Source organism: Melospiza melodia, chromosome 25, assembly GCF_035770615.1.
Source record: "Melospiza melodia melodia isolate bMelMel2 chromosome 25, bMelMel2.pri, whole genome shotgun sequence".
Lineage (NCBI taxonomy): Eukaryota > Metazoa > Chordata > Aves > Passeriformes > Passerellidae > Melospiza > Melospiza melodia.
Genome location: NC_086218.1, coordinates 11,382,778 through 11,397,265, shown reverse-complemented (window position 1 = coordinate 11,397,265; position 14,488 = coordinate 11,382,778). Strand labels below are relative to the sequence as shown.

The following is a 14,488-nucleotide window of genomic DNA, read 5'->3' as shown; positions in this document are numbered from 1 at the left end:
CCAAAACCGAGGACAAATTTAAAAATCAAAACAAAACACCAAAACACAGCATGCTCCGGGTTCCACCAACCCCAGAACCCCTTTCCTGAGCATGCTCCGGGTCCCATCAACCCCAGAACCCTTCCCTGGTCTTGCTCTGGGTTCCACCAACCCCAGGAACCCTTCCTTGAGTGTCCTCCGGGTTCCACCAAGCCCAGAACCCTTCCCGGGAATGCTCCAGGTTCAATGTTCCACCAACCGCAGAACCCTTTCCCAAACATGCTCCAAGCCCAGGAACCCTTCCCTGAGTCTTCTTCAGGTTCCACCAACCCCAAAACTCTTCCCAGGACGTGCTCTGAGTTCCACCAACCCCAAAACTCCTTCTCTGAGTGTTGTCTCGGTTCCACCAACCCCAAAACTCCTTCCCTGAGCGTGCTCCAGGTTCTACCAAGCCCAGAACCATTTCCTAAGCGTGCTTCAAGCCTAGGAACTCTTCCATGAATGTTCTCCAGGAGCCACCAACCCCGGAACCATTCCCTGAGTGTTCTCTGGGTTCCACCAACCCCGGAACCATTCCCTGAGTGTTCTCCAGGTTCCTCCAACCCCACAACCCCTTCCCAGGGCATGCTCTGGGCTCCACCGAGCCCAAGAACCTTTCCCTGGGCGGGTTTGGGAATTTTTCCCCACCCGGGAGCCGCCGGCTCTTGTGCAACCACCCAAGACCAACCGAGGTCACTCCCTGCCCTGAGCAAGCCAGGGGTCACCGCCTGGATTTTGGGGTTTCTCCGACTTTCCCTGCGAAATCAGAACTCCTGATAGAGCAGAACGCGCGGGGAGCGAGGCGTTAATTGCCGCTAATTACCCGATGGGCGGAATTGTTGCTGATGATGCGAGCTTGGTGCCGCTGATGTCAGCGGGCAGAGACGCTTTGAAGCGGGGGCAGCGAGGGCTGCGAAGCTCCGGCAGCGCCGCTCCCACCCCAAATCCTCTCTTTGATGATTCCTCCGTCAGGCCGAGCTCCTGACTCAGCCTCAGCAGCGAAGCCCGCGGCTCTGCAGCCCCGCCGAACCGGTCCGGGCACAAAAAACCGAATGAACCGGTATTAAAGCTGCCCCTGCCCTGCGCAAGGATGTGATTTTCTACAGTAATTCAGGATTAATGGTTATTAAGGCTCTGTGTTGTGGGGTTTGCAGTCTGCGCTCGCTCTTTGTTGCCTTTGTTACTCACGGGATGGTTTTGGGTTGGAAGGGGACTTAAAACTCGCCCAGTTCCACCCCTGCCGCGGTCCCGGCTCCTTCCAGCCTGGCCTCGGACACTTTTCTTCGTTTTGGTGGATTTCTCCTTAAAATCGGGGCTGAACCCTGCTTAAATATTCCGGTTCTGAGGGATTTAGGAGCGTTTTCCTGCTCTGCTTTCTGTGCCGGGTAAAGGGTGCAAAAATCAAAGCGGGGGCTTTTCCAAGGCTTTGAATTTATGAGAGAATGAGGGATTTCAGTCTTTTAATTCTGAAAAAAAAATATTTGGAAAAGTTTTGAGAATGGATTTTCCCAGAAATTCCCTGGAGAAGCTGTGCCAGAGCCTCCCCACCCTCACAGGGAACGATTCCTTCCCCAAATCCTCCCTAAACCTCCCCTCCTTCTGTCTGGATCCATCCCCACAATTCCTGACGAACCAACTGCAGGCACAGGAGCAAAACACAAAACGCGGGTGGAAAAGAGAAAATTCCACTCCAAATTTCTGCATTTCGGGTGATTTTGGGAGGAGTTGATCCCGTTGTGCTCCGGGGACTTATTTTTCCAGCCCGGATTCGGTTCCTGGGTTGGGAATTCCCAAACTGATCAGTTGAGGAGAGCTGAAATCCTTTCCGAGGGGTGAATTTCACATTTTCTCCGTGTGCTTTAACCCTTTTTTTCCCTTTTTTCCATTTTTTTCCCTTTTCAATCCCTCTTCCCTCCGGGGGGAACTTTTGCGCCTGGAAATGCCCACCTTGAGACGAGGTAAAGCTATCCTGGGGTTTGTGGCATCCCAAGAAATATTCTGATTTTATGAGGCACCTCCAGATATCCTGCAGGGCTTTGGAGCTTATCAGGAATATTCCGGAGACATCAGAAAATGAGATTTCAAAGAAGATCTCAAAACCTCTGCGAGTTTGTCATCCAGGGAAATCATTTCGTGGTAATCACGGTAATGACATCCTAGAGGATCCAGGCTGCTGTGACCTCACAAAGAATAAATTATGGAAAGTGTTTCATCAAGCTCCTCATTTTAAACTTCACAATTGGCATAATTCATGAACGGCTTCGTTTTTATTCCAGAGATAACCACGAGCTTTGCTCTTCAGCTTTGCAGCAGCTTCTTCCCCTGGTTTAGGAGCACACCCGTAAATCCCATCAATATTACGGGAAAGAACCCCAGATTTGATAAACAAGGCACGGCCACGATTCCCTGTGTCAGGTTTTGCTTCCATAATGAAAATTACCCTGGCTCTCCAAGATTCCCTGCGCGCTCCAGCTTTTAGCCAAGATAATCTAAAAAACCTCATTAATTCTCGCTGCATTTTCACCTCTTAATGAAACCGGCAGCAGAAAAGCAGGAAATTCCGAGATGAAAAGACCTGGCCAGTTGCCACCTGCATTTTTGGGGTTATTGCCCAACGCGGCTTTAGATAATCATAAACAGCGAGCAAAACAATTCCTGCGGCTCCAGCAGCGATCCCTGCACCGGGCTCGGCTCCAGAGTCATTAAAGCGCTTTAGCAAAAGGTGGCTCAGCCGCCCCCGGCCATCGGGGCAGGGTATAAATCCCCTCTCCACCCTGGCATCTCCTCACTGCCTCTCCCGACTCCACCTCTCCGCCTCTCTGAGTAAGTTCGGGTCTAAAAACCTCAATTTTCCTTCTGCTTTTGGAGTGGATTTCTCCCCAAAATCGGGGCTGAGCTTTGCATGAATGTTCTGGTTCTGAGGGATTTAGGAGCGCTTTTCGTGCTGGCCAAAGTGGGAGAAAGTCCAAGCGGGGCTTTTGGGATTTATGGGACAATGAGGATTTCAGTCTTTTAATTCTTGAAAAATATTCGGGAAAGTTTCGGGGATGGATTTAACTTCGCTTTTGGTGGTGTGGCACGATCGGAGAGAGGGTTCAGGGTGGACTTAATGGAAAACTGTGGAAAATCCTCCTTGGAACTGAGCTCGGTGCAGCTCTGCTGCTGCTTGGATCAGCTCATCCTTAATTTAATTGGAGACACAGCGAGCTACACCAAGTGATTATTATGGATTATTAACGTAACTGTGCCAATAACTTTCATTTCTAACTCTTAAAAGTGATTTACAATTCTAAAGCGCTTTTACAGAGATTAAATTCAGCATTTCTGTAGGTCAGTGCTGCTTTCTCACTTGAGGGAATTCGGAGGAAAATGCCCTGCATGGGTATTTTTGAAATTTTTTTAAACTATCAAAAGAATAAATTTAATTTACAAGTTTAAAAAAATATTCTGATGCTACACCAGACTTTTATGTGAGGATTTAACCTGAAGAAATAAACATTATTGAATTAATATCCCCTAGGTGAAAATGCAATTTTCTTATTTGGCTTGATTATATCACCATAGAAATAATTTAACATATATATTATATTAAATAAATATTTAATTATATGTTTCGCTTATTAAACGAGCACTTAACACTCCCACTTATTCTCAGCCTTTTGCTTTTTTCCCCTGTGTTTTAGCAGAATATTTTCGTGCTAAAACACAGACGGAAAAAAAAACAAACAACGGCAATCTGCAAGGAAAATAATACAAAAATTAAGCAGGGTGCAAAGCTGATTATTCCACGCTGAAATACGTGGAAAATCCGGATTTTTTTTTTTTTCCCCCAAGTGTGGGAGGAACAGAGGCGCTGTGGGAACGAGTTCGAGCGCGTCCTCAGGAATTCCTCCAAAGGGCCGGGGCTGGGAGGTAGCACGGGAGGTAAAGAGGAGGAGTTCCGCTCCAGGGGGAGGAGGAGAGAAGGGGGAAATTAACAGGAATTCAGAACAAATCGGGGCGGGAAAGTTAAAGGTGGGAGATAAAACTGCATCCAAATTAACTCCGAGGATCCCTTAAAGACAAATCTCGATAATCAAGACAGCAATTATTGGTTTTACCTCAATTATCCCTAACAAGATTTTAAAAGGAAATTATGGCCTAGAGAGCAATTCTTGTTTTTGCCTCAGTTATCCCTAAAAAGATCTCAAAACGAAATGTCAATAGTCAAGAGAGCAATTCATGTTTTTTTCTGAATTATCTCTAAAAACCACTTAGAGCCAAATGTCAACAAACAAGCGATCAGCTCTTGTTCTTACCTGAATTATCTCCTGCAATGTCAATAGCCGAGTGCTCAACTCTCGTCTTTTTCCGAGTTTAGGAGCACAATATCCTTTTAGAGATATCTCGATTACCTCTAAAAGCCACCTAGAGCCAAATAAACCAGCTCTCGACCATGTCTTTATCTCGATTATCTCTGAAAACCACTTAAAGCCAAATGTCAACGAACAAGAGCTCCAGTTCTGTCTCTATCTCAATTATCTCTGACGATCTTTTAGAGACAAATATCAATAAACCAGTGCTTAAATTTTGTCTCTATCCCAAATTTCTCTGACGATTTTTTAAAGCCAAATGTCAATAAACCAGCCCTTGGCTCGTGCCTTTATTTCGATTATCTCTAAAAACCACTTGGAGCCAAATGTCAATAAACCATTGCTCAAATTTTGTCTCTATCCCAATTTCCTCTGATGATCACTTAGAGCCAAATGTCAATAAACCAACGCTCAAATTTTGACTCTATCCCAATTTCCTCTAAATGTCCATAAACAAGCCCTCAAATTTTGTCTCTATCCAAATTACCTCTGACAATCTTTTAGATCCAAATGTCAATAAACCAATGCTCAAATTTTCTCTCTGTTCCAATTTCCTCTGACGATCTTTTAGAGCCAAATTTCAATAAACCAGCCCCCAAATTTTGTCTCTATCCCAATTTCCTCCGACGATCTCTTAGACCCAAATGGCAACATCCAAGAGCTGCCAGGAGTTCTTCTTTGCTTCGCTTTTGGACCTTTCTTTGTGGCTTTTGAACCCCGCAGGCTCTCCCCCAGGCAATGGCTTCCACCCAGCTGGCCTGTGCCACCCCTTGCGAGCCCAAGTGTCCCCAGCCTCTGGCCAGCAGCACCAACGAGCCCTGCGTGGTGACCTGCGGCGACTCTCGGGTCATCATCTACCCGCCGCCCGTGGTTGTCACCTTCCCGGGGCCCATCCTCACCACGTACCCCCAGCAAACCGTCGTGGGAGCCTCGGAACCCTCGGAGGTGGCCCTGGGCGAGCCCCAGGCCGCGGTGGCAGCCGAGGTGACAGCGGGTGACAAAGTGGCAGCGCCGGTGGTGGCCCGCGCGGAGCCGCGCTGCGCCCCCAAGTATTCCTACAGCTACTCCTCGCAATGGACTCATCCCTGCAATTCCTACCGCTCCGGGAAGCGCTGGACGTGCTGAGCGCGGGGAAAGGGAAATTCCGGGCGAAATCCCAGCGGTTTTTTTCCCTTAGTTTAGAGCTGTTGTCCCGCAGCTTTGCGGCGCAGCCGTCTGCGCCCGCCGCGCTTTGGCTTATCGCGGATTTTTTTTACTGGCACCGAGCTTAGAGAGGTGACTTGAAATGCTCGGAATTGCACACGGCAACCCTGCCAAAAAAAGGGAATTTTCCCGTTTTTTACAAGAGGCATCCCTTGGATGCTGGTGATTTGCCAGAGCCTCGCTGAACCCCCTGGAATGATGCTCTTTGTATCCTGTACAGTTTTGTTCCACAGTTGTAGGAAAACTTCTCTTTCCAAATAAATTTTCTCGACCGAAATTCATTTTCTGTTTTCCTTTATCACATTAAAAAAAAAAAAAAAAAAAAAAAAAAAAAAAAAAAGAAAAAGAAAAAAAGGGGAGGTTTGGATGGGATATCAGCGAAATTTTCCCCCCAGAGGCTGCTGGGCACTGCCCAGGTTCCACAGGGAATGGGCACATTCCTGAGGCTGCCAGGGCTCCAGGAGCATTCGGAAAACGCTCTCAGGGAGAGGAGAGAGCCCAGAGGAGGCTCCAGGATGGGATCAGAGGGATGGAGCAGCTCTGCTGGGAGAGCTGGGATGGTTCAGCCTGGAGAAGCTTTGGGGTGACCCAATTGTGGTCTTTCAGGACCTGAAGGGGCAATGAGAAACATGGGGAGAGAAAATTCCCAAGGATGGGGTGCCAGGACAAAGGCATCAGACATCAGACTGATGGAGAGGAGGTTTAGGTGGGGGATTGGCCAGGAATTCCTCCCTGTGAGGGTGAAGAGGGCCTGGGATGGATTTCCTAGAGAAGTTGGGGCTCCCCCATCCCTGGCAGGGTCCAAGACCAGGTTGGACAGAGCTTGGAGCAGCCTGGGACAGTGGAAAATGTCCCTGCCCACGGCAGGGGTTAGAATAGGATGAATTTCAAGGTCCCTTCCAACCCAAACCCTCCTGTGATTCCATGATCAGACATCCCACACCATCCCTCAGTTAGAGACTCATTAACAGCCAGGATGAAGAAATCCATTACAAAAAAAGATATTTTGTGCAATGCAGATTCTTTATTATGAATGAAAAACCCACAGATGGTGTCAGCGAGAGACAAACCAGCAACATCGCGATGGAAACACGAAAATCCCAAGGCAGCAGCAGCAGCAGCGAGGCACAGCCCAGGGCTGCACCCCAGAGGTTGCCCCTTGCCAGGGCAGCACCAGGGCTCCGGGCTGGGCAGAGCAGGGCAGAGCCTCAGCCGAGGCTGGGCACAGCTGGCTGGGGGCACACAGAGAGGGGGCAGCTTTTGGAGGCAGCGCTGGCAAGGCCAAAGGCACCGGCCGGGGCTCTGCAGGGTCACACGGCAGGGACAGGGACCCTGCAGCTCCCGGGGCTGCCGGGCCGGCCCTGAGCAGGGGCTGCAGCGTCAGCCCGGCTCAGGGGGCACAAGGCAGCAGGGGCTGCTGGAGGAGCCCGCGGGCAGGGGCAGCGCTGAGCTCCGCCGGGGTTTGGGCTTTAGCAGGGCCCGCAGGAGCCCCCGAAGGAGCGGGAACCACGGCCACAGCTGCCATAACCCCCATAGCTGCCATAACCCCCATAGCTGCCATAACCCCCAAAACCTCCATAGCCCCCAAAGCCCCCAAAGCCCCCATAGCCCCCAGAGCCTCCACGGCTCCCAAAGGCGCCTCCAGAGCCGGCTCCCACGTAGGGAGCTCCGGCCGAGCCCACGGCGCTCTGCTGCGGGAAGGAGCTGAGGATGGGCCCAGGGAAGGTGACCACCGAGGCCGGGGGCTGGATGACCACCGTGGAGTCGGGGCACTGACGCACGCAGGGCTCGTTGCAGGTGTCAGCCAGAGGGGATGGGGTGGCCACCCCGCAGCTGGGGACGCACAGGCTGGAGCAGGACATCCTTTGGTTTGGTTGGGAGAGCTGCAAGACAAGGCACGGACAGGGCTCACACCAAGGACTCAGCCCAAAGCCCAGCTGCTGCTCTTGCCCACCTGGAGCCCGTGTGCCAGGATTCACTCTGGCTCATCCCAGGACTTCTGATCGTAGCCCCATTCCCTCCAAATTCCTGCTCACATCCCCTGCTGCCCTCAGCATCCCTGATTCTTGCCCATGGGAATGAAGAAAAACTCCCTCATCCCAACCACCAGGTTCACCGGGGCTTTGAGCCCGCTGGTGGAACTCCAACCATCCCAGCTCTGGTCCGGGATGGCTGCTGGAGCTCGGGGGACAGAGATTCCTTGGGAAATCCACAGGCAGAGATTCCCTGGGAAATCCAGAGCCAGAGATTCCCAGGGAAATCCGCAGGCAGAGATTCCTTAGGAACTCCAGAGGCAGAGATTCCTTAGGAAATCCACAGCCAGAGATTCCTTGGGAAATCCACAGGCAGAGATTCCTTGGGAAATCCACAGGCAGAGATTCCCTGGGAAATCCACAGCCAGAGATTCCTTAGGAGTTCTACAGGTGGAGACTCCCCGGGGAAGGAGCAGAAGAGGAAAAGAGGACAGAGGGAAGACTCGTACTCACCACAGCGATCAATGAGCAGATTCAAGTGAGGAGAGCAGGATGGAGACCTGTGGAGCTCTCAGACCTTTTATACACCCCAGAGTGCCTGGGGCACCATCCAGGGGGTGGGGGCAAACCCCCAGTAATTAGGAATTCAAGCGGACAAACCTCATGACACAAACTGAAACTTGAGGTAATAACATCTGTATTAATTGAGGCCAGAACGAGTAAAGGTGCCCTGGAGAGCCACCAGGCCCTGAAGGGACAGGCCATGACCAACCACTGTGTGTAAGATCATTTGTTGCTGAAGCCGAGATCAGAGCCCCAATAAACCCCGACATGACATGTCCTTAATCCCCTTCTTTGCTTATGCACGGGAGTTTTGGGCATCACTCAGGAGAACTTTGAAATGGCACAGCCAGCACTTAATCTGTCATTAATCCTTTTTACGGGCTGCTAAATAGGGACGCCGGGAGGGAGAAGCCATCCCACCCATTCGGGGCGCATCCCAAACGCCAAACGTGGCAAGGGCGTGTGCAGGAACAGAGTCCTGGAGTGGGGCAGGCTGGGGGGACCATGGACAGACAAACAGCCATGTCCTGCCCGAGGAGGGTCACCCCACATGGAACAGGGCTGGGCACAGGGCTGGGCACAGGGGGCTCTTGGAGGGAGAATCCTTAAGGGATTTTTGTGCCACTGGAGGAATTGTGAAGTCCCCAATCCAACTGATGATGGGGCAAAAAGCAGAACGGGAGATCCCATGTCAGATGAAGCTTCATTAAGGATCCATCCTGGCACGGTTGTGGGAATGACACAGGTGGGATCAGGAGTGGCATAAACGAGTAAGGGGAGGCCAACAGAGGGGAGCAGGAGAGCAGAGAGACAATCCAGAACAACTCAGACCCTCCAGCCTTGGTCCTGGCCAAGCTCTCCTCTGCATTGACCAGCTGGACCCAAGGGCTGGCCCAGGGGATGTTGGCAAAGCCCCCCAGAGTCAGACTGGCCCAGGGAATATTGGCCAATCCACTCAGAGCCAGACTGGCCCAGGACAGGCCCAGCTGGGCACGGCTGGCTCAGGAGCACGGCCGGGCTGGGCTCAGCTGGGTCCCAAAAGATTCTTTGTAAGCAAAGTGAGGAATTAGGGACAAACCCGGGTTTATTGGGGCTGTGAGCTGAGTGAACTCCAGTAGCACCGTGTCTGTCATGTAATGATGGGTCATGGCTGTCCTGGCAAGCTCCTCTCTCCTGTCCACTCCTTTCCACACCAATGTCCACAATGCGGGGGGGGGATGACAGAATTTTTCAGCGTCCCTTCACTTTACGGAGCGTCTCACTGTGAATTCGTCATTACTGGAGGGGGGGTCTGTCCGCACCCCCAGACGATGCCCGGGGCTCTCTGGGGTGTATAAAAGGGCCGAGCTCCCTGCACAGCTCCATCCACACTTCTCCACTTGACTCTCCTCATCACCCAGGTAAGAGCAGCTCTCCGAAGCCTCTTGGGGATCACTCTCTGTCTCTTTCCATGCAATTCCACCCTCACACCTTTGCCTCTTTTTCCAGAAGCCTTTCCAAGTCTCAAGGATGTCCTGCTGTGTCCCCACCTGTGGCGTGGCCACCCCGACCCCTCTGGCTGACACCAGCAACCAGGCCTGCGTGCGCCAGTGCCCCGACTCCACGGTGGTCATCCAGCCCCCGGCCTCGGTGGTCACCTTCCCCGGGCCCATCCTCAGCTCCTTCCCGCAGCAGAGCTCCGTGGGCTCGGCCGGAGCTCCTTTCGTCGGAGGCGGCTTCGGCGGCTCCTCCGGACGTCGTGGGGGCTCCGGAGGCTCCGGTGGCTTTGGGGGACTCGGGGGTTATGGAGGATTTGGAGGTTTTGGGGGCAGCTGCGGAGGCTCCAGAAGCTGCGGACCCTGCTAAGTGCCAGCGCCATCCATGATCCAGAAGAGCTCCAGGAACGTGCACAACCCATCCCTGCACACCAAGGCCCGAAGCAAAGACACACCGACAGACTGACACACCGATAAACCGACAGACATCCCCCGGCCGCTCTCGGAGCCCCGCAGCGATCGTTGCCCGCTCCCGGCACGGCCCCAGCTCGGCTCCTGCTCTGCCCGTGTCCCCCCACCCCCGGGACACGCGGGGAGCGCTCGGCCAGGACCCCGCTCCGCTGCCGCCCCCCTACCCCGCACGACAATAAAAGCTGCCTCGCATTGCAACGTTCACCGCCTCTCTCGGCTGCTCTTTGCTCCGCACCCGCTGCCCAACCCAGCCTGGAGGGTCCCGGGAGGGTTCCGGGAGGGTTCGGGAAGCCCCTCTTGGATACCCCCGAGGGATGCCTGGAGCCCCAGGGCTGTGGGGATTTGGGGAGCAAGTAGAGCCCCCCGAGGGATGCCTGGAGCCCCAGGGCTGTGGGGATTGGGGGGCAAGTAGAGCCCCCTGAGGGATGCCCGGAGCCCTGGGGCTGTGAGGACTGGGGAGCAAGTGTAGCCCCCCAAGGTATCTGGTGATTTGTGGAAACAAAAATCTCTAGAACTTTTTGAAAGTTGTAAAAATGCTAGTGTGTTTATTACAGCACTGGACGCTTGTGGGAGTCATTTCTCTCAACAGGACATGTGTACCTCTGGGAATTCCAGATCCTTTTTTATTTCCCTCTCAAATACATATCCTATGGCTTACCCTAACCCCATCACCAGCCCCTGCCCTTTGGACATGCCCCGAGGGATGCCTGGAGCCCCAGGGACGTGGGGATTGGGGGAGGAGGCGAGCCCCCCAAAGGATCCGGTGATCTGCAGAAATAAACTCTACATCTTCTTGAAAGTGGTAAAGCTGGTATGTTTATTACAGCACTGCAGGCATGTGGGAATCGTTTCTCTTAATAGGACACACGTACCTCTGGGATCTCCAGATCCTTTTTTATTTCCCTCTCAAATACATATCCTAAGCCTTACCCAAACCCCACCACCAGTCCCCTGCCCTTGGGACACACCTCGAGGGATGCCTGGAGCCCCAGGGCCGTGGGATTGGAGATTGGACGTCCCCAGCTGGGACACACAGAACCAGCTGTGCCCGGGCTCCCGAGCATTGCCCAGGGACATTGAATGGCCCAGTATACACCCAGGAGATGGGAGAGTAGGAAAAAGGCAAGATGAAGGAAAACCATGAGTCAACATTTCAATGCAAGACAGCTTTTATTGCAGGGGGAGGGCAGGAGGGGCTGGGCAGCAGAGCAGAGTCATGGACAAGGGCATCCCATGGCCTGGCCCTGGGCACTGCCAGGTCAATGGCAGCAGCCCCAGGAGAGGCTCTGGCACCACCAGGGCACCAGGAGCCCCTCGGGGATGCTCAGGAATGACAGGCACAAGGCAGAGGTTCTTCCCAAGCTGGCACCAGGCTCCCGAGCTGCAGAGCCCGGCCATGTCCAAAGGGTTTTGGTCCACAGAGCGTCGGGTCGGGATGTGCCGGGGTTTCTCCTGGAGCTCTTCTTGGTCTGAGGTGGGGCTGGGGCTGGGGCTTAGCAGGGCCCACAGTTGCCATTGAGGTAGCGGTGGCCGCTGCTCCAGCCGCCATAGCCGCAGTTGCCAAGGCCTCCATAGCCCCAGCCTCCGTAGCCTCCACATCCCCAACCGCCGTAGCCTCCACGGCCTCCATAGCCCCAACCCCCATAGAGACCACGGCTTCCATAGCCCCAGCCTCCATAACCTCCATACCCGCCAAGGGCCCCGTAGCCCCCATAGCCCCCGTAGCCCCCACGGCTCCCAAAGGCACCCCCGGAGCCGGCTCCCACGTAGGGAGCTCCGGCCGAGCCCACGGCGCTCTGCTGCGGGAAGGAGCTGAGGATGGGCCCGGGGAAGGTGACCACCGAGGCCGGGGGCTGGATGACCACCGTGGAGTCGGGGCACTGACGCACGCAGGGCTCGTTGCAGGTGTCAGCCAGAGGGGCCGGGGTGGCCACCCCGCAGCTGGGGACGCACAGGCTGGAGCAGGACATCCTTCGGTTTGGTTGGAAGAGCTGCAAGAAAAGGCATGGCCATGGCTCACACCAAGGACTCATCCCAAAGCCCAGTTGCTCTCCCCTGTGTTCCAGGACTCATTCTGGCTCATCCCAGGCCTTCTGATCCAAACCATATTCCCTTCAAATTCCTGCTCACATCCCTTGCTGCCCTCACCATCCCTGAGTCTTGCTTGTGATTTGGAATTAAGAAGACTTTGACATCCAAACTAGCAAAGTCCTCAAGCCTCCAACGCCCTTGGTCCCCTGATAGAACCCCAACTATCCCAGCTGTGCTCTAGGAGAGCAAGAAGAATCCACAGCCAAAGGTTCCTCCAGAAAGCCCCAAAGATTCCCTGAGAAAGCCAGGGATGAAGGAGGAAAGAGGAGGGAAGGCTTGGCCTTACCAAGGTGATAAGGCGAGTCAAGCGGTGGAAGGTGGATAGAGCTCTGTGGAACCCTTGGACCTTTTATACATCTCCCAAAGGGCCTGGGGGCATCACGAGAGGGAGCGGTGGCAGAAAACCCTGGTAATTAGGAATTCATGCTGACAAGATCATCAAAGAGATAATGATGCAATACAATTATACACCTCAACATCAGGGAGATTGGTGTGGAAACGTGCCGTGGACCAATGGGAGGTGATGGGAGGAACACCTGTGGCCCATTATTAGGTGACAGACCCTGCTCTGTCCCTAATCCCTCGCTTTGCTTACAAAGAATCCTGAGCATATTTGGGACACAGCTGTGCTCAGCCCAGCCACTCTGTGCCCCAGACCCCTGTGGCATTGAGGAAGCCTGAGTGCTGTGCCCAGCTCAGCCTTACCTGGTCCACGGCCAAAGCCAGTCTGGCTCTGGGGGGCTCAACCAACAACCTCTCTGTCAGATCTTGGGGCCAGCTGGACAATGCAAACACTGCAGAAAGGCTCAACCAGGACCCAGCTTGCAGAAACAGTGCCAGAGGGGCCATAGGGACCCTTCAGGTCCTTCAGTGGTGTCCATTTTGTCATGAGGGTCGCGGGCCCTGGCCCACTGATCTCCACCTTCCCTGGGGGTTTGGGGTTTCACCAGTGGGATTTGCCTCCTCTGTGGGGACATCAAGGGAAACGGGGACATGGAAAACATAATGTCCACCAGAATCCCCTAACCCTTATCCTAACCCTAACCCTAACCCTAACCCTAACCCTAACCCTAACCCTAACCCAAAGCTACCGTGGCTTTGGGGGATTCAAAGGTTATGGAGGATTCAGAAGTTTTGGGGGCAGCTGCGGCTGCTCCAGAGGCTGCGGGCCCTGCTAAGCGCCAGCGCCATCCATGATCCAGAAGAGCTCCAGGAATGCCCACGGCCTATCCCCCCACGCCAAGGCCCGAAGCAAGGACACACCGACAGACAGACCGACAGACAGACAGACAGACAGACATCCCCAGGCTGCTCTCGAAGCCCTGCAGCGATCGCTGCCCGCTACCACCACGGCCCCAGCTCGACTCCTGCTCTGCCCATGTGCCCCCCCCATCCCGGGACACACGGGGAGCACTTGGCCGGGGTCCCGCTCCACTGCCGCCCCCCTGCACCGCACAGCAATAAAAGCTGCCTCACATTGCAATGTTCACCGCCTCTCTCGGCTGCTCTTTGCTCTGGGCCCACCGCCAGCCCCCTGCCCTTGGGACACCCCCGAGGGATGCCTGGAGTCTCCAGGCCATGGGGATTGGGGGACGAGTAGAGCTCCCTGAGGGACGCGACAATTTGCGGAAACAAACAAACTCTGAACAGTTTGAAAGTTGTAAACCTGATATGTTTATTACAGCTCTGGACGCGTGTCGGAATTGTTTCACTTAATAGGACATGTGTGCCTTTGCGAACTCCAGATCCCTTTTTATTTCCCTCTCAAATATATATCCATGCAATTTTACAATAGGTTCATACATATTCATTTTACTGATTTTGTGTGACATTTGACGATAATTTTTTCCTTTGTCAGAAAGAATTATTGGGTCATTTTGACCCTGCTTTCCATAGCATCATTTCTGTATCAGAGTTCAAGGGGACAGAGTATGAAATAATATCGTCTAAAATGGATCTATATGAGCTTAAAACAAATACGAAATCTCAAACCCAGGGTGTTTTTGGTCTTAATTAGGGAAGAAATTTTTTCAGACAGATCAATAGGCAGTAGAAGGGATGTCAAGGGGATGGGAACTCAAAGCTTCAGCTCCAAGAGCTCCATGGGACTGAACCCTGTGGTCATTCCATGGCGTGGAGAGGAGACTGGGCAAGATCAGCTTGGGTCTGTCTCCTCCATTCCCAGCTGCCACCACCTCCAGGTGGACATGCTAGGACACCTGGGACATGCAGAACTCAACCTGCATTTCCCTGCACCTTTCCATGTGACTGACCAGTCCCAGTCCTGTGTGGAAAAGGTTTTACAGTGATTTCTGGGAGCCAGAGAGAAGTTTGAGAAGAG

The 14,488-nt window shown here is 53.5% G+C and overlaps 4 protein-coding genes across 4 annotated transcripts; 2 read left to right on the top strand and 2 right to left on the bottom strand.

Moving 5' to 3' along the window:
* The first annotated feature begins 2,693 nt into the window (after window positions 1-2,693).
* LOC134429362 (feather keratin 4-like) lies at window positions 2,694-5,850 on the top strand. The gene is made up of 2 exons (XM_063176509.1): window positions 2,694-2,841; window positions 5,094-5,850. The coding sequence occupies exon 2, from the start codon at window positions 5,109-5,111 to the stop codon at window positions 5,493-5,495; it is 387 nt and encodes a 128-aa protein (XP_063032579.1). The 5' UTR covers window positions 2,694-2,841; window positions 5,094-5,108; the 3' UTR covers window positions 5,496-5,850.
* Window positions 5,851-7,042: 1,192 nt separating this feature from the next.
* LOC134429175 (claw keratin-like) lies at window positions 7,043-7,435 on the bottom strand. The gene has a single exon (XM_063176277.1). It carries the CDS (start codon window positions 7,433-7,435, stop codon window positions 7,043-7,045), a length of 393 nt encoding a protein of 130 aa, XP_063032347.1.
* A 2,184-nt stretch (window positions 7,436-9,619) lies between these two features.
* On the top strand, window positions 9,620-13,325 carry LOC134429129 (claw keratin-like). Its single transcript, XM_063176229.1, has 2 exons — window positions 9,620-9,917; window positions 13,234-13,325. Exons 1-2 carry the CDS (start codon window positions 9,620-9,622, stop codon window positions 13,323-13,325), a joined length of 390 nt encoding a protein of 129 aa, XP_063032299.1.
* Window positions 11,222-12,026, bottom strand: LOC134429128 (claw keratin-like). The gene has a single exon (XM_063176227.1). It carries the CDS (start codon window positions 12,024-12,026, stop codon window positions 11,550-11,552), a length of 477 nt encoding a protein of 158 aa, XP_063032297.1. The 3' UTR covers window positions 11,222-11,549.
* Window positions 13,326-14,488: the final 1,163 nt, after the last annotated feature.